The 18,380-nt window shown below is 33.3% G+C and overlaps 1 protein-coding gene and 1 pseudogene across 1 annotated transcript; one reads left to right on the forward strand and one right to left on the reverse strand.

Annotated features, from left to right (window-relative positions):
* The first annotated feature begins 680 nt into the window (after nucleotides 1–680).
* LOC106770229 lies at nucleotides 681–3,353 on the forward strand. The gene is made up of 2 exons (XM_014656050.1): nucleotides 681–1,380; nucleotides 3,280–3,353. Exons 1-2 carry the CDS (start codon nucleotides 681–683, stop codon nucleotides 3,351–3,353), a joined length of 774 nt encoding a protein of 257 aa, XP_014511536.1.
* Nucleotides 3,354–6,681: 3,328 nt separating this feature from the next.
* On the reverse strand, nucleotides 6,682–9,738 carry LOC106770230 (annotated as a pseudogene).
* Nucleotides 9,739–18,380: the final 8,642 nt, after the last annotated feature.

The following is an 18,380-nucleotide window of genomic DNA, read 5'->3' on the forward strand; positions in this document are numbered from 1 at the left end:
TTTTAGTACATTATCTTTGCTCAGAAATGGATGATATTGTTTTATGTTTCACATTTCATACTAAATTATGTTACAGATCATGTTATATGCCTTTTTTCATTAATGATATTATTGGATGATTTTGAGATGCACAAAATGCAGCGCTGTCTGTGGTTTGAAAGTTGTATGCAAGTTTGTCTATGTTGTTGTGAACTTTTTTATGCAGGTATTTGTGGTTGGATAACAAATACAAATATGACTTTCTTTTTTTCCGACTGTTACCGAAGGCTTTTGCCCTTTGGAAATTACTGAAGGCTTTTGCCCCTCGGTAATTACCGAAGGCTTTTGGTCCTCGGTAATTACCGAAGGCTTTCGGCCCCAAGGAAGTTTTGGGGCTAATACTGAAGTTAACCCCAAGGAAGAATGAAAAGCTATTATGATAGTAAAAGATGAGAGGGAAAAAGAGAAAGAAAAAGAGAGAAAATAAAAAATTGAGATGAGAGAGAAAGAGGAAAAAGAAGAGAGAAAATGTGAGATTGAGAAAGAGGAAAAAGAAGAGAGAAAAAATGAGATTGAGAAAACAGAGAAAAAAGAAAAAGAAGAGAGGGAAAAAGAGGAAGAAGAGGTTAAGATTAAAAAAGAAAAAAAGAAAAATAACAAAAAAAATTGAGAAAAATTTTCACCACCTTGAGGAGTGTTCCATGAAAGAAAAAGAGATGCAACCAGGGTGTTTTAATGAAATCTTCAAGAAATTGGGGATAAAAATTCTTGTGACTGAGTCATTGCAACAAATCCCTGAATATGCCAAGTTTTTGAAGAAACTCCTCAAAAGAAAGAAATATCTAGAGGAGGACACAATTGAGGTACATGGGGATTGCAGTGTGATCTTACAGAAGGCACTCCCTCCTAAGGTTAAAGATCCAGGAAGTTTCATTATTCCTTGCACTTTTAGGAGCCACAAAAGAGGGAAAACCCTAATCAATTTAGGGTCGAGTATCAATTTGATGCTCTTAACTGTTCTTGAAAATATTGGTGGTCTTGAAGTCAAGCTGGCAAGGATATCTCTTTTTATGGCAGATGGATCCACCAAAAGGCCCTATGGTATGGTGGAAGATGTGATGGTTCAAACTAATAACCTAAGATTCCTGGTGGACTTTGGTGTGCTGGAGATGGAGGAAAATTTGGAGATCCCTATTATTCTTGGAAGCCCATTCATGAAGACGGCCAAGGTGATGATTAATGTTGATGATGGAACAATAGCACTTAAAGACCAAGAAGAAGAAGTTATTTTCAATGTCTTCAATGTTGAGCAACAGATCCAAGTGAAGAAGAATAGTCGCAAAGATGCATGTAAAGATGCACCAGGGACTAGTACAAAAGCTTCAAAGCCAAGCAAGAAAGGTAAAAAGTGTTTTTTGTCATAGGTGGAAGAAGAAGAAAAAGACAACAAAGGAGCAAGGGTTCACCAAGATTTTCTGGAGAAACATGAAGACTGAGACCAGGCTTACCTGTGAAATTCAACAAAAAGCTTTGGGTTGTGAAAGAACTCAGAGCTAATGGACTGATAGAGATCGAATCTCCAATATCTAGGAGAGTAAAAAAGGTGAACAAGAAGCTGCTAAAAACCAGTTGGGGTGCAAAAGGAAAAGATGACACCAAGATAAAAGATGTGTCATGAACTTATTGGGTCAAGCTAGTGACGTTAAAGAAGCACTTGTTCGGAGGCAACTCAATTTTTTATTTTTTTATTTATTTAGTGGTGTGGTGTGGATTTGACTTTGTTTTGTAGTAATGACAACGTCTACCGAGGGATCCTAAGAGGATTTAGATAACAACACCTACTGATGGATGTTGCTGCGTTGAATGACAACCCAGTTTTCTGAAATTTTCCTTTTGAATGGATATTTTTATTGTACTCTACTTGAATGAATTAAACTGTTTTGATTCAACTATGTTGTGTTTTGTGATGACTATTGCTTTATGAGATTCTAGTGTATTGATTGATGTTGAGATGATGCATGATGTGATAATATACAGGTAATGGCTCACAATGTATGAAGCAGGTGCTTGAGAAAAAAAAAATTGATTGAGATACTGCATAAGGTGTTTTTCTGAATTCTGGGACTTGTGAGTTTACCTATGTGAGAATTAGGCTTCAGAGTTTTCTTGTGAATAATTGTTATTACTTTAGAAGCATAAATGATTTTGCCCAAATTTTTTGTGATTGAACTATTTGCTTACAGGTTTCATATGATCAAGGCCATCTTTTGTTATCCCTTATTCTTTTAGCCTTCACAAGAAGTTTTGCCCACTGAAAAGAGAACAATTTGTTATAACCTTTGAACCTTGAACCTTGCATGTTTTGAAAACCCTTTTTCTGAAAATCTTTACCTTGAGTTAAGTTGAGAACATCTGATGAGCTACTGATAAAGGTCGGTAACCCCATTTTCCTAAGCAGTGAGCAATTGAAAAGAAAAAACAATTGAAAAGTAAAAGCAAAAAGAAAAGAAAAATGAAAAGAAAAGAAAAGCTCACTGCTAGGGAAAGCTGGGAATAAGTGAAAAAGAAATAGAGTTTGTACTTGAATGATAAATTCATAAATTTCTCTCTTAACTCAAGGAATTTTGCTGACCAGAAAAACCAATTTCCTTCTTAACCCAGACAAGTTACAAGCCATGAAAAGCCCTTGTGAAGATAACTTTCTTGTGAGTATGTTTGACTGTGGTTAAATGAAATGAAAATTTGATTTGTGTGGCATTGGGATAGCAGAGTGAAAAAGACACCAACACCTCACTATACACCTTTGAGTTGAGTGATACACTTTTGAGTGCTTGAGTGAAACACTTTCTTGGTGAGAAGTAGTCCTTTGAATTTCTGATTATATCTGTGCTTGGTTGATTGATCATTCTTACGGATAGCATCTGTTGAAATTGTATGAGTGTCACATTGATTTTGATTGAATTAAGGCATCTGCACATCTTAACTGAGATCTTTATGCTGAATTTATAAAAGTTATTTCTTGTCTTGGAAGGAAAAGTTTTTGAAAAGTGTTGAGTCATTGTAGTGATTTTTCTGAAAAGTTGAGTTACATTCTGTTTTTCTTGAGGACAAGCAAAGTTCTAAGTTTGGGATTGTGATAATAGTTAAAAAATACTGTTATCTATGATGTAATTTTGATACTAAATCCACCCTTTTTTGCTTAGAACTTGCTTGGAATGAAGTTTCCCTATTAAGTTGTGTGAATAAGAGAGTTGAGGTTGAATTCAATAACTTTACGACTAATTCCCCTTGTTTTGGCAGAGAATGAGGTAATACTGAAAGCAGAGATGAAGAGCCAAGGAGATGGAGCTCAAAAAGGCCTGGAAAAGCACTAGAAGGAGAGACAACATGCAACTTGGGCGACCTATATGGAGGCTCAGGCGTTGAAATCCGACGTCCACCGCCTGGGCGCCCCCTTTGGGCACTTGAGAGTTGGGCCCCGAGGATTGGACGCCCCTCTTGAAGGCTCAAACCCTACATGATAGTCGTCCACCGCCCAGGCACCCTAAATGGGGCACCTGAGCATCGTGCGTCTTGGATCAAGGTAGATTTTTCCTCAACTTTGACTCTATTGGACCGGGCCCTATTTTTTCTATGGTCCGACTCTATTTAAAGGATCCAGGCACTTTAGGTTTGGTATCTTTGGCAGAGAGGAACGCAACAACACACTCTTTAACCCTCGGAAGGCGGATTTGGATGCAGAAGCTCCTTTCCCCAATCTTTAGGGTTTTTCTATCCCATTCTTCTCCATTGTTCATATAGTTTCTCCATATTTATGGGGAACTAAATTCTATTTATTGTTGAGGGATGATGTAACCTTGTGAACTCTCATGTATTTTAATTGATTCTCAATAATATATGCTTTTCAATTAATTGTTAGAGTAATTCATCTGTTTCAATGCTTGCTGTGTTTAATTTATTCATTAGCATGATTTATGAATTGCATCAGTGTCGGGAGGTTCCTTTCAATTCAAGTTCTTGTTGAATTACTCCCAAGAGTAAGATTTCTCAAGGATAAGGGTATGTGTCTTGGTCGTCTTAAAGCTCTTGATCTTCACAATTAATCACTAGGAATTGCATGAACTAGGGTTAAGGACATGCTTATTCACCGAGGGATCGGGTTTAGGTTATTTAGTGAGTGATGTTAACATTAATGCATAAAGACGAATTCTTACATACATGAGAGGGAAGTTGGTGAAATCTAACCCCAAAAACATACTCGTCTCATATTAATCAACATCCGTTCATATTTCTGCTACTCTGCTATTGATCCAATTGCACTCATATTTAATTTTATGTCTTTGCATTTGAAACCAATGATCTCGTTTTCTTTAAATCTTAATTAATCAAGTTATCACACGATTGTCTAGTGCCAAGAGTCTTCTGGGATACGATACTTGGTCTTACCATTTTATATTAGTTGTGCGATTTGGTACAGTTGTCGATCCATCAACAGGTCTTGGACTCTGTTCTCGGAAACCATAGATTTTTTTCAACAGTGGCACTTAGGGCCCTTGGACCAGGGCCCTCAGTCTAACTAGGTAGCGCTCAGGGCCCCTGACCCAGGGCCCTCAGCCTTACTTTTCTACCTTGCATCTTTTTCTCTTTTTCTGCAGATATGCCTTCTTCTTGAGTTCCAACTCCTTGATCCTTTTGCTCCTCTTACAGAACATATCAATAACCTACAAAATTTAGGGAATTTAGTGATAAATCATTAAGTATAACGTCTACTCACTTATTCACAAAACTAAACTAAAAGCATGAGTTTAAGCAAGTTTCTAAGTCAAAGAGAGTTGATTTAGTATCAAAATTGCATAATAGATAACGATATATTCAACCATTATCAATCATCAGTAGGGATGTTATAGTTGATGAAACTAAAACATGGAGTTGGGAACAACTCGGTAGGAAGGATCAACCATTGTATTGGAAAATGAAATTGCAGCAGTGCAAGCATATTTTAGTGACCTTAATGTCAGTGTTAGAAGATCAACAAGAATAACTCACTTGCCATCTCATATGAGAGATTCAGATTTTTCTATGATGCTACTGTCACATCTGAAGGAAATTTTGTGCATTTTACTCTCATAGCTCTAGTTGAACCCATTGAGTTTGACCAAGCTGTCATGGATAAAAGGTGGTCGAAGGCAATGGAAGAAGAGATTGAGTCGATTGAGAAAAATCAGACCTAGGTATTGATAGAATTACCTCCTAATAAGAAGCCAATAACACTGAAATGGGTTTATAAGTCAAAAATAAATCCACAAGGTGTTATTGTAAGAAAAAGGCCAGATTAGTCACTAAAGGATTTCTACAACAAGTTGGAATAGATTATTGGGAAATGTTTACACCTATGGCAAGAATAGAGGCAATCAGGTTGATAATTTCCTTGGCAACACATTTTCGTTGGTCTTTGCATCAGCTAGATGTAAAATCTACGTTTTTGAATGGAAAACTAGAAAAAGAAGTACATGTGGTACAACCACAAGGATTTGAGAATAAATAGCATAAGAACAAGGTGTATAGGCTGAGAAAGACTCTTTACGGACTTAAACAAGCTCCAAGGGCTAGGAATAAAGGAATTGATGGCTTCATGAGTAGTATTGGGTTTTAGAAATCTGTTTCTAAACATGGATTATATGTTCAGTGTTATCCTAATAATGATAAACCAAAAAAGTTGATGGTATGTTTGTATGTTGATGACCTTCTCATCAAGGGAAGCAATGAGGAACCGATTTCAGTTTTTTAAACTAAAATGTTGAATAAATTCAAAATGAGCGTTTAGGGAAGGCTAAGCTATTTTCTTATAATTGAGTTTACTAAGATTAAGTGTGAAATTGTGATGCTGTTAAAAAGGTTTGACATGGACAAGAGTAATGCTACCAACACATCAATAGAGGTAGGATTGAGGCCAGAAAAGGAACTTGAGGAAGAAGCTGTAAATCCTACATATTATAGGAAAATAGTTGCAAGTTTGAGGTACCTTTGTAACACCATACCAGACCTAACGAGAAATGTTATTATTTTGATTTCAATTTAATTGGTATCTCATTGATTTAATTTAATTTTAATTTTTTTTCAAAAGGAAACAATACTGTTCTTTTTTAAATTAAAACAAAATTTATTATTTATATAAATATTATATTGGTATTTTTATCAAAAATAATTTTATTATAATATATTACTAATTTTTGTTTTTGTTAACATCCAATATTTTTGTAGTAAATATTGTTTTCATTTTTTCTTATGGTTGTGAATCAACATATACCAACATATAAAATGAAAGACGTGTGCTTGTGTGACGCATATTTTAGGGAGATGATTTTTTATTGAGTGTATTTATAAAATAGCACTTTGCAGTAGATATAAGTTCATTTGCTAGCATTCATATACTTTAGGTAATCATATCAAAGCAAGTTGCTTCTATTTTCTTATTCATTTAAAGAAAGATGTGTCTATAGATAAAAGATCGATATAGATACTGCAAATCACCACACAATTAAAAAAAAAAAAGAAAAAAAAAGCTTACTGATACAAAACTCATTAGATCTAGAGAACACATAGATATGAAATTTTTATTACTTCAATAAACTTAAATGCGGAAGGTTTCTATGATATTATGTTTCATGTGTTGCAAAGGTTGTTTTAATCTTGAGGGACACTTTATCTAATTAAAGGCAGGAGAACGTTTGATCCCATCATTAACTGCAAAAACAAACACATAAGTACTTACGTTATTGAATAACTGTTTTCTTTAAATTATAATTTGCATATTGAACTACTCAAATTGAAAGAGTTTAAGAGAATAATCACCTTCCAGATAAAGGAATAGAAGGATCTAGCGGAAGCTGGATTTCTTATATCTACGTATTTGGTCTGGTACCACAGAATTGAACCAAGAACATTTCTAAGACACTAAAATATAACATAGATTTTTGTTAGAATTTTGTTCAAAAGTTTAAATAACTTTATGCTCATTTATAATGATATATAGAAAACAATAAACCTATGTTTGTACTAAATCATTGTTTACCCTTCACATTTAGATTAAAAAGTTGGAATAATCTACACAAGTAAGGACAACTTTTCTAGAGAAATCTGTTTATCTAAATACAGATATATGGCATATCATAAGAAAGTAATGTTAAACATAAGGGATGTTGTTGAACTCTAAGAAACTTCCTATGTACAGGGAGGTTCAAAAGGAAACAACAACGTCTACTTCACTTTATGAACTTTTCAGCTTATATATAATTTGTTTTACATTTTCTTTTTCATTTCTAGTCTATTTTTCTATCAATAACGCGGTCTCCCTTGTTGGATGGACGAAATATAGAATACTCAAAATAGTTACATGTTATTAGTATTAGTGAGAAAAATGTTGGAATTTAAGAGTATTAGAGACAGCTTTCAGATTCATGAAGAGTTACAATTATTCATAAAAAGTTACCATTCATGAAGAGTTACAATTATTCATGAAGATTAAAAGTTACAATCATTCATGAAGAAATGTAACTAATAAGAATATGGTATCTCTTGGATTTGAAAGATGCGTGATCAACATCTATATAAAAGGATCATGTGCTCTATTGAAAGCAGAGACTTCAGAGATTTGAGAGACCTTTTCTCTAAATCCGGTCATTCTCTTAACACACAAATCAATTCCTGACAATCATATTCTTGTTTAACGTTAATACTAAGAGTGAGTATTATCGTTGTATTTCTTCTTTGTATCTCAAAATCGGATTTCGTGATCCCCTTCACTCTTATAAGGGACGAAATATTGTTTTTAGGAAAGTGTGTATTCATGTCTAGAAGAATATATCAAGTCTACATTGTTGTTCATCTTGTTTTCCTAAGTTCTTGGAAAATTGTTCCAACAAAAAATTATCAAAAAAGTTTTAAAAAAAATCTGTTATATTAGTAATTGAACCCTATGCCTGATTAAATAAAGAAATAATTCGTGGTATTTTAAAAATTAATGTATACATCACTTAAAAAACCATTAAACTATTTTTTTAATTTAAAATAAATATTTTTAAGATAAGACATTTAAAAAGAAGTTGATAGAATATACTTTTTGAAAGAAAGAAAAAAGATAAGTAAAACATATTAGACAAATATATAAAACAAATAAAAATCTGCTTAGTTTATTAGAAAGAAAACATCTACTTCGAAAGAATATACTCAAATAAAACCGGGTATTATTATAAGACATTCTTCATCAAAATCAAACTCCATGTTGAGGAAAGAAAAAAAAACAAATAAATCCGCATACCTAATAAAATTCCAACCCATATTAATATAATAAAAATATGTTACCGTAACAAATTTAATCCAAAAGGGAGACGAAGATAATGCTCTGCCAAAAAGGCAACTCCAAATGCCATTTCATATAGGAAAACACAAATCCAAAATACCTATCAAAGATTTTTAGAATCAATCAAATGTTATACAAAGATGAGATAACCAAAAGAAAATATTGAATTTAAGAAACAAACATTTTTCTGGCCTAAACGTGCTGCGAAAGTATCAACACCATGTTTTATATCTCCTTCTACGTCAGGTATATCCTACACAAATCCAATACAAGGTTTTACACTGTTAGAACAAAAGCTTGATGTTGGAACATTAATACATGTCCTTAGAAAATAAAGACAGTTTACCTTGGCTAATGCTAAACCAGTAGAGTAGAAACTCATGAACAGCAGAGTAACAATCAGAGATCTTGTAAACACAAGTGGCCTCTTGAACATAAATGTCTGAACATTTGTTACATCAATTATCAGTTATTAGATCCATTTCTGATTGGTGGATTCAAATGGTTGATTGTATATCAAATGAAGCTAACCCAAAAATCTTGGGATGAAAATTTGTTATTATTCTTTGAAAGTGATAATAAGTTGGAACATGCTTATTCAAAAGATCTATAAAAGGCAAGATTAGTGATAAGGCAGAACCTGCATATGAAGGAAGTATATAATTGGATTTATAAATGTCGAACAAGCAAACATGACTAATGAAGCCAGCACCGGATTTTTCTTCCATCGTAAGAAAGGTAACTACACAGATATATATAACATTACTCAGTGCACTAATACTTTATACTCTAAAACATAATACTCATACATTGGCAGAATAGAAAGTCCATAATGTTGTGCACAGCACAAAGTTCCAAATCAATGCAGTAGAACCTATCATCAAGTGAACCCCAACCCTGTAAAAGAGAATAAAACAAGGAAAATGTTTCTTCAACAATGACATTTTGACAACAATTTGACAACGACAGGTGTCGTTCGGTCATTTGTTGTCAACAATGAATTTATAAATTGTTTAAAATGTCTTTTGAAGGGTGTTTTGGAAAGAACCAAAATTCTGAAAAGCTGTTCGCACCTTCATCTCTTACGAAACGCTCTGCCTCTCTCTCACAGTCCTTACGAAGCGAAATCCCCTGTTTGTCTCTCAATCTCTCTCGGCCACCGAAGTGGTCTTCCTTCACCGTTTATCATTGGTGGTTGTTTGCAGGTATTCTGTGGAGCAAGGTCTTTGAATGTGTCGGCATACGCTCTGTGTCTCTCTGTCACAACCCTAACGAAACGAAAGCCATTCAAAGCTATCTAACCTTTCTTTCTCAATCTCTCTCCGCCACCAAAGTGATTTTTGTTCACCGTTTTGTCGTTTGTCGTTGTTTTCAGGTATTCTGTGGAGGTCTGTCCACATTGAAGTGTTGTGAGGAGGGGTCGATAGGGGTAACCGAAAGGAGACGTTTTTTGGATTTGGGCGTTGTTAATCGAAAGGTATTTTCTGTGCCATTTTGTTGGATTTGGTTTGTTGGAGATTTTTTGGTGGGTTCTTGCTGGCACTGTCGTGTTTTGCCCTTTATTGTTTATCCACTTTTTTTATGTGAGTTGGTCATTGTTGTCAAATTTGCGTTGTTGAAGAAACGTGCTTGGGTGCACCCTTCTCTGTGGAATAAGTCGTGTGTGCCGCCATTTGTTGTTCTACAAATGAAGTCATTAGTCAAAGGTTTCGTTTTTTTGCCGTCGCTGTTTTTTCTTCGTTGGTGGGTGCGGTGGTGACTTTGTCAGCAGCGATTTTCATCTTTTATCGAAAGGTCACTACTACAAAATTGACTATAGATAGCGCTCCATAGATAGCGCTTTTTGAAATAAGCACTATCTATTAATGTGCAGAACAATAGATAGCGCTTATTTAAAAAAGCGCTATCTATAACGATGACAATAGATAGNGTTTTTTTAAATAAGCGCTATCTATAACTATTTAATATTATNTTTTTAATTAATAATTTAAAATATACTAAATAGATAGCGATTTTTACCATANGCGTTATCTATTACGATTACAAAATTTTCGTTCGCACTACTAGTCTTACAATTTCAATTTCACTTCATCACTCTTAGCGCTGCTCCTCAGTTTCATTCGCTCTACTCCTCGGTTTCATTTCCGTTGCTCCTCCATTTCATCCTCCATTTCATCAGTTGTTAGGGCTCTTCTCCGTTTCATCAGCGTTAGGGCTCCTTCTCCTNTGTTCATTAGGGTTCCTTCTCTGTTTTATCAGTGCATTAAGGCTTCTTTGGCGGTTCTCCTTCAATTTAACGTGTACGACTTTACTCCCTCCTTCATTCCACTCTCATTTTCAACAGTGCGTTTGGCCTTTGCTCCTTTGTTTTAGAGCTTTCGTTTTTAGGTATCACGTTCCCGCTCCCTCCTTCTCTTCTCGGCTTGTTTCTCCTTTGCCTTATTTTCATGAAAATGTGTTTTTATCAGGTGTTGATCGCGCCATTGGTGTACTGGGTGTAGAATTTGTTTTTGTGCACTGGGTTTAAGAACCCATTCTCACTCACTTTGTTGTTAGGGCAAAACCTGAGGGAGAACGAAACTCTTCTGGTGAGTTTTTAAATTTTGCAATGATTTATAGTGTCTTGGTTGTATTATAGTTATACGTATTTTATTTTAGCATATGGGTTGCGTGAATATTTGGGTTTGGTGACTCTGTTTTGCACGAGTGAGACTAATTCTTAGTGTAAATATGGAACAACAACTTGGATTNNTGTGTGTGAGAGTGTTAGGAAGAGGGAATGTAAATGTAANANATTGGAGAAGGGTAGTTGCAAAGAAAGGTTGAGAGAAGGTAAGGTTAAATGTTTGATTNGAAGTGTGAGGTGAGNGAAAGGATTGNGGGTGNATGAGATTTATAGGTGTGTTTCAATCAGAATGAGAGTGTGTAGGATGTAGTAGTGAAGCTGTTTGGTGTCTTGTTTTCTTTGTTTGTAGCTCTATTTAGAATTTTAACTTCACCGTTCTATGGTAAAAGTCATTTTGATTTTACTGAATGAACTGTAAATTTAAAAGAAAAAAAGAAATATTGGATGTATTTGGAATTACCATGACATTTGATTTGATTTTACCTTGTTGTCAGTTGTAAGTTTACATGGCAAGGCATTTCTTAACTTGCGTGGTTGAACTGAGAATAGTTTTTTTGCTTCATATCGTGTGGTATAGTATATGTAAAAATGATATTTGGAAAATTGGTAGTGTAACCTANGTGGTAAATGATGGTCTCTTTGTTTAAGTATGCTAGAATAAGTTGTTTAATAAGGTAAATGCATGCAGCTTGCCCTTGTTGTAGTTGAATGGAAGTTTTGATCATATTGATTGAGTTCAAAATGTGATCAACAATAGTGTGTTACTGATTTTTGGTGTCCATAAGGGGTAGATTAATTAGGAGGGATGCTTCTAAATATAAATTGGTTGAAGTCTTATGCCTTGAGGTGGNAAATGTTCTTTTCTGAAATTAGCTCTTTAACCCAACCAAAATAGAAACTAAGCAGACAATTCATATGAAACAACCATAGTTTTGTTTCGGACAATTATCATTCAAACAGGAATTAGATGCAGCAANTATGCAGTTCACATCACACAATTCAGAGTGAAAGTTAATATGGCAACTTAGAGTAACCCTAACAATTATCTACCAGACAAGAATCACACCAGGACAACCACTAGTCAAGTTGTAAACGAGTCACAAACTTAAGAAAAAGTTGCACTAAAAGAACCAGTACCACTTTTTTTATATAGCTAAATGTCTCTGATATACTACAACCAAAAACACAAAAAACTTTCTCTGTTCATTCAGTGATAACACTTTACAATTTATTTTTATCTCATTACTATTCTAAGTCAATGCAAGGAACAACCCTGTGAAGGATTTGTTGGCCTAAAGTTAATATCTGGAACAAATCAGTCTTTTAAACTCTTTGATCATCACCTAGTGTACTTGGTATCCGCACAAAAGGGTCATAGCAAAGTTTATGAAGCAAGCAAAGGTGATATTGGGTTACTTATGCTTTATATAGCAATTCAGTAAAATGTTATCTGTCTTAAAGAAGATATATGCTGCAAATTATTGTTCGCATATATAGTGTCCATTATTTGTATGCCAAAGGAGATTTTCGTTTTTTAACTTCTAGATCCTAAATTTGAAACTATTACTATGATCTCTCTGATCTCCGTGTTGTATACAATCATGTTCAACTTGGAAAGTATNAAAGACTTGGAGGAGGTATTGTTCTTTACTTTTCTGTTTTAGTTTAATTTAAATATAAAGAATGAAATATAGAAGAATCTACCTGGCTTTTTAATTTTAACCGCCCACAATCAGCTGTTATATTCTTAACCTCCCTGTTTAATTTAAAGTAAATTATACTGAATTTTAACCAATGAACTTTAACTTTTTGTATTGAAAAACTTGTTATGGATTCATCCTGGAGGAAATAATAAGTTTTGTATACCCTTAGTTTATGATGCTTTCTATTGATATGATCTCATACTCGTATCATGTTGTCAGTTGAAGGAATTTGTCTTGGACCAATCAGAGGCTTATGAGATTAAATTGGGGGATGAATTTTTTACAGAGGACTTGGAGATCCACCTTTAGATGAAGTTATTGAGAAGCTCAACTGTGAGAAAGCCAAAGCAGATGATGCTGATATAGAGGAAATTGATCAAAATGATAAGACAAAGTTGTAACAATCAGTATAGACATAATTCTATGAAAGTTAAGATAAAATGGTTGAGTCACTCATTTTCAATGATTTACAAGTCTTATTAAATTTTTAGTCCTTCTTAAAAGTATTGTCACTGATGGAGAAACAACATTACCTATATACACAGTGCTTGAGGTAAAAAGTTCTCAATCTATATTTTTCTAATGTGAATTGCTTTCACGTGTACACTCCCTTTGTAATCTGTATCAGTTTAAAATTTTCACTACCTGGAGGAATCAAATCTCCTCTGGTCCTACATGAGTGAGGCAATAGAAAATATATCTAAAGCATGTGCAACTTTAGAATTGAAGGAAGTCGCACCTCTTATTGCCGGTATCAGTTCTTCAAATCTAAAAGTTGTCATTTATTAACGTTTTGATCTTGAGTGCATGTGTCACTCCTTTTGTTGCAGTTTGTGCCATCCGAAATTGCAATTAGAGATTATAAGGATCTACGTACTGAGGCTCTACTCTTGGATGCGGGCATCAGTTGCTGACCCATTTTCTTTCTTGCTTCCTTTGATGTTTGTCTAATGCTTGATATCCATTTAATATCCCTGGCAACTATTTCTCTTACTAGCATAACTTGTTTAAATTTCTCAGGTTAATATTGGGGTGAAAGACAACATGATACTAAGCTTCTTTCTTGCAAAGACTTTGAAGTATTTTGATCTTTTAATTTATAATCGTCGTTTTATGATATTTTACTTGATTTATTAGGTACATTACAATTAACCATAGGAAATTTGATTATTTCCTTTGCATGTGATTCCAGACTAAAGTTTTGATAGATATAATTTCACTCTCCTATGGACATTTTTTATCCTGCCTATTGGTGTTCATCTAATCTGCCAGAGATGGAGGAAGATGCTAGTCTTAAATGTCATATATTTACTGCAGTTGAACGGATTTTAGATAATACTACATTGTTATGTCAAGTTCATAGGACATCATTGTTTGTCAAGTTCTTTGCAAACCTTCATTATTTTGTTCTCAACATATGCGAAGGTTCGTTCTTAGTCAGTATTCCCAAAATTTTTGACCCATATGTGATTGTTGTACCGGTATATGTATTTCCACATTCCATTTATCCTTTTCTTTTTTCTTGTAATTTTAATTCCTAGAGCAGAAGATTTTTTTTGTTCTCAAGGTCATGGAGTGCTTGGAAATGGATCTATCTAACTTGCTACCTGGATTTTCTTTTGCTTCTGATGCTCCTAAAGTTGCCATTGCTAGCAAAAACCTCCTTAATAGTCATTCTCAATTATTTATTTTGGACATATGAGCAATATATGGTTATTTTCTTAGATGTAGGCTCATTGTTAAGTCATGCAGAATCTTTGATTCCAAAATTCTTAAATGTGAAGGATGGGCAACTTTTAAAGTTGTTACCTTCTTTTAGATTTCTTTGTAGCACTATGTACTTTGCATTTGGCATGACAGATTTTAACTCTTGTTTCAGTGGTTATGCATGTATAAGGCATATACGTGGTGTTGAGTGTGATGCAGGAGCATTATGGTAGCACCTGTTTGACCATACTTATTTTCTGTAGGTTAGTTCTATGGATGGTACAGTTTTAAGATTTAGGGAGTTGAAGGGAGNAGGGGCAATGATTGAGCAGGTTAAAGGGTTTTCATATTCAGTTTCTTCTCTTCTTGGTGCAAGCCCTTTCCTTCCAACAACATATGGTGATGTGCAAGAGAAGCATAATGAATCAATAACAACGTTTGAGAAGAGCAAGAAGTCATGGTGGAGAGTTTTGAAATATTATTGTATAGTAGTTTTTATTTATATTAATGAAAACTTTTTTGTCTTTTTCATATTTTTCTTATTATTTTGTAATTTTTTTTTATATAATAGAACCAATATATTTGTACATAATAAAATCAATATTTTATATTTTTTTTTTGAATTTTGTTTTTATGTTTTGAAATATATTATTGAAAAATTATTAATTTTTTTTTAAAAATATTTAGACCAATAGATAGCGCTTGTTTAAAAAAGCGCTATCTATTGTCAGACAACAATAGATAGCGCTTTTTTTACAAGCGCGCGCTATCTATTAATAGATAGCGCGGTCATAGATAGCGCTTAAAAAGCGCTATCTATGATAAAAATAAGCACTATCTATGCATTTTTTTGTAGTAGTGGGTATTGGTTATTCACACACTGTATCGCGGTTCGTTCATGTGGCTTTTTGGTTTGTTAATGATTTCTTCCTTTAATGAGAAGAACATAAAGAAAGAAATAAAAAAAAAAGAACAAAGGAGGAGAACAGGAGAGGGAGGTAGAAGAGGTGAGTAAGCAGGGAATAGAAGCTAGACAAACTAAATAGATCTGAAGGTTTCAGGATCTCTTAGACCGTGTAGATGAGTTGGAGCTACTTGAGAATAGAGGCAGGAGAGCTAAACTATTTATTTTACTTAGTGTAGAATTTTGTATGTTTACCTTGAAACTTTGAGTGTCGGTATATGAATCTTACCATGTTGTTATTGCGATATGACTGTCAGGCTTGTGTCTAGTTGTATCTTGCTTATTCTGTGATATTCATGCTATGTTGTATTAAAGACTTGCTAAGAGTGTCGAATGGTATGATTCTCATGTACTTAATGATTCTGTAAAACTTTGAATGATGATGAATTTCCAATATGAATTTGAATGTCACGGTTCTAATGGAGAGAGTATATAATTGTAGTATAATATTTCATTGAATCATACTATAACCGTCACAGAGGAGAATAAAGGGATGAAAATCATTTCCTCTTGATAATCACGAAGGCCATGTCAGATTGGCCATACCAAAATGCTCTTTCCACCTTAAAATACCAACTTTAGTTTATAATTTTGACTAATTAATTATACTTCGTAGAAATTATTTGTTATTTATTTCTTTTCATCATGCTACTGCAACCTCATAACGAGTGCAACTTTTATCATGTGTGGGGTAGTATATAGGGGTAGTATATTGCATAATATATTGCATATTTACAGATTATCAAATTAGAAGAAATTTAGGGGTAGTATATTGCATAATATATTAATTCTGGAAATATTGGAAATAGTATATATAATATATGGTGTTATAAATTAGAATAAATAGGTAATATGTCCGAATTAGTATAATTTTGTGTGGTCTGAATATATTGGCACATTAATGTAAATGGCATGATTCTTTTCTGATGGTCTGAATATTAGTCTCGCAAAGAGTTGCTTATATTTAAAAATAAATAAAACTTGGTTTAGAAAGTAAGTTTGAAATATGACTTAATATAGAGTACGTATAACTGGAAAGACCTTGGTAATGTAAATATAAATCAATTATTAACTTATCTTATTAGTTTATAATTAATTTGATGAATTACAAAAATAGTTGATATGTATATATTAAAGTTGTTTATTTTAGAAATTTTAAATTGTAAGTATAAATTAGCTTATGGGCGATAACTTATTTAATTTTTTTTTATTATCTCTCATATCTTAATGTCTTTTGTTTACATGTGTGTGTCTATGTGATGATTGTGTAATGTATGTTATACGAGAGAGTTCAGATAGGAGTGCAGATGATTCTAGAGCAGCTAATGGACGAGAAAGGGAAAATGTGATGGGAATTTTATTTTAGTGTTCTCTAAATTTTTAGAATAATGTATAAGTTTAATCAACATTTACTTATTTTTGATTGAGATATAGATAATTATGTTTAAAGTTCAAATAAATTGTTTTGTAGTAGTATATTTTCATATTTTATCACTAAGTTATAAAATGAATTCTGGGTAACTTTTTGCTTTGCTGTTATCAGTCATATGCATTATTTTAAGAAAAACTTTTCTTGTGATGTGTACAGATGGAGCTAGTCCTTGCGCTTGATTTTGATATTAAAGATATCCTTTTATCAATTGGTAGAATAATCGTATTTCAAACTTATTTAAGTTATAAAGTTCTATGTGATTATATTATGCCTATTTTGATCGTTTTAGTCCACGCCCTAGTAGTAAATTATAAACATTGTTGGAAATATTTGATATTCAATATGTTGTTAAACTTTTAATAGAATATGTTATCTTTGTTTTAAAGGTGATTGCATGATACCTGACTCCATGGTCTTTTTACTTGCGTTTTGGAATGAGTTTGAGTAATAGTAAGTTTATCAGTGATTTCTAAGTGAGCCTTTGATAGGAGAATGATCATAGGCTAATGTCAAGACTGCTGAAATGAAGATATTGATCTTGTTATATGAAACTAATCAGTAATACATGATTTTTTGGTGCATGTGCATGTCCGAAACATTCTGAAAAGAAAATCTAGTTGAACTAAATATAATAGTTTTAATAATTTAATGGGGGAAAGAGAAAAATGAATGTATACTGATCCATTTATTAATGATTGTTTATGTATGGAAATAGAGAATTGAAAGTAGGTTCAAACTATTCGGTTTTTGCCCTTTCCTTTATTGTTAGAATTTCCTTTTATGATTTTATACAATTGTAATTTTTGTTAAATTTTAGTTCGTTGATGATGTCAGTGCATCAAGCAAAGAAATTTGTTACTTCTCTGTGAAAGCATCAGCTAATACAATTGGAGAGGATTTGAAGGAAAAAAAAACACATAAAAAATAACCTTATAAAGGAATGACGACGAAAGCGTTACAAGAGTAGAGCTTATAGAACACCGTACATTGGATATCGTCCAAAACATGAGTGAATTTTGTATTTAGTGATTATTGGCAGTAGGAGATCAATGTAAACAGATGTAAATCTAAATGTAAATGTATTGTATTAAATATTTTGAATGTTAATAAAGATGTAGGTTATTTTCTTTTTGATTGTCATTTTCATTTGAATTGTTGTTGGTCATCGTTGTTGATCATTTATCAGTTTTGAGTTTATGAACAATTTTTATTTTGTACTAAAAGTTCAACGCTGCTCCCATGCTTTGGTAGAGGCGCTCCCCACTGTGTGGTGGGTACTGACTTGGTTAGAATTTAAGTTATGAATTTGAGATTAATGGTTGTTTTTCAGGACCAATAACTGCTTAGGGGTTTGTTAGGCTATTTCATGAAGTGCTTGTGTCAGGAAGAGGGACTTTGTGACTTTTGTGCCTGTCTAAACGATTACAGGCAGGCTGTAATCCCTTACCAGTGCCTCTGTACCAAAAGTCCAACGTTGTTCCCTGACTCTGGTAGAGGGGGCTCCCTAGTGTGTGGTGGGTACTGACTTGGTTAGAATTTAAGTTATGAATTTGAGATTAATGGTTGTTTTTGAGGACCAACAACTGCTTAGGGGTTTGTTAGGGTATTTC

The sequence above is a fragment of the Vigna radiata genome, chromosome 8 (assembly GCF_000741045.1).
Source record: "Vigna radiata var. radiata cultivar VC1973A chromosome 8, Vradiata_ver6, whole genome shotgun sequence".
Lineage (NCBI taxonomy): Eukaryota > Viridiplantae > Streptophyta > Magnoliopsida > Fabales > Fabaceae > Vigna > Vigna radiata.

Bases quoted from the DNA above. Each gene is read 5' to 3' on its own strand.
- LOC106770229 (XM_014656050.1), top strand. From the start codon at position 681: ATGAAAGAAAAAGAGATGCAACCAGGGTGTTTTAATGAAATCTTCAAG. The intron at 1,381-3,279 runs GTAAAAAGTGTT...TTGTTTTGGCAG, and splicing joins TTCAAAGCCAAGCAAGAAAG to AGAATGAGGTAATACTGAAA.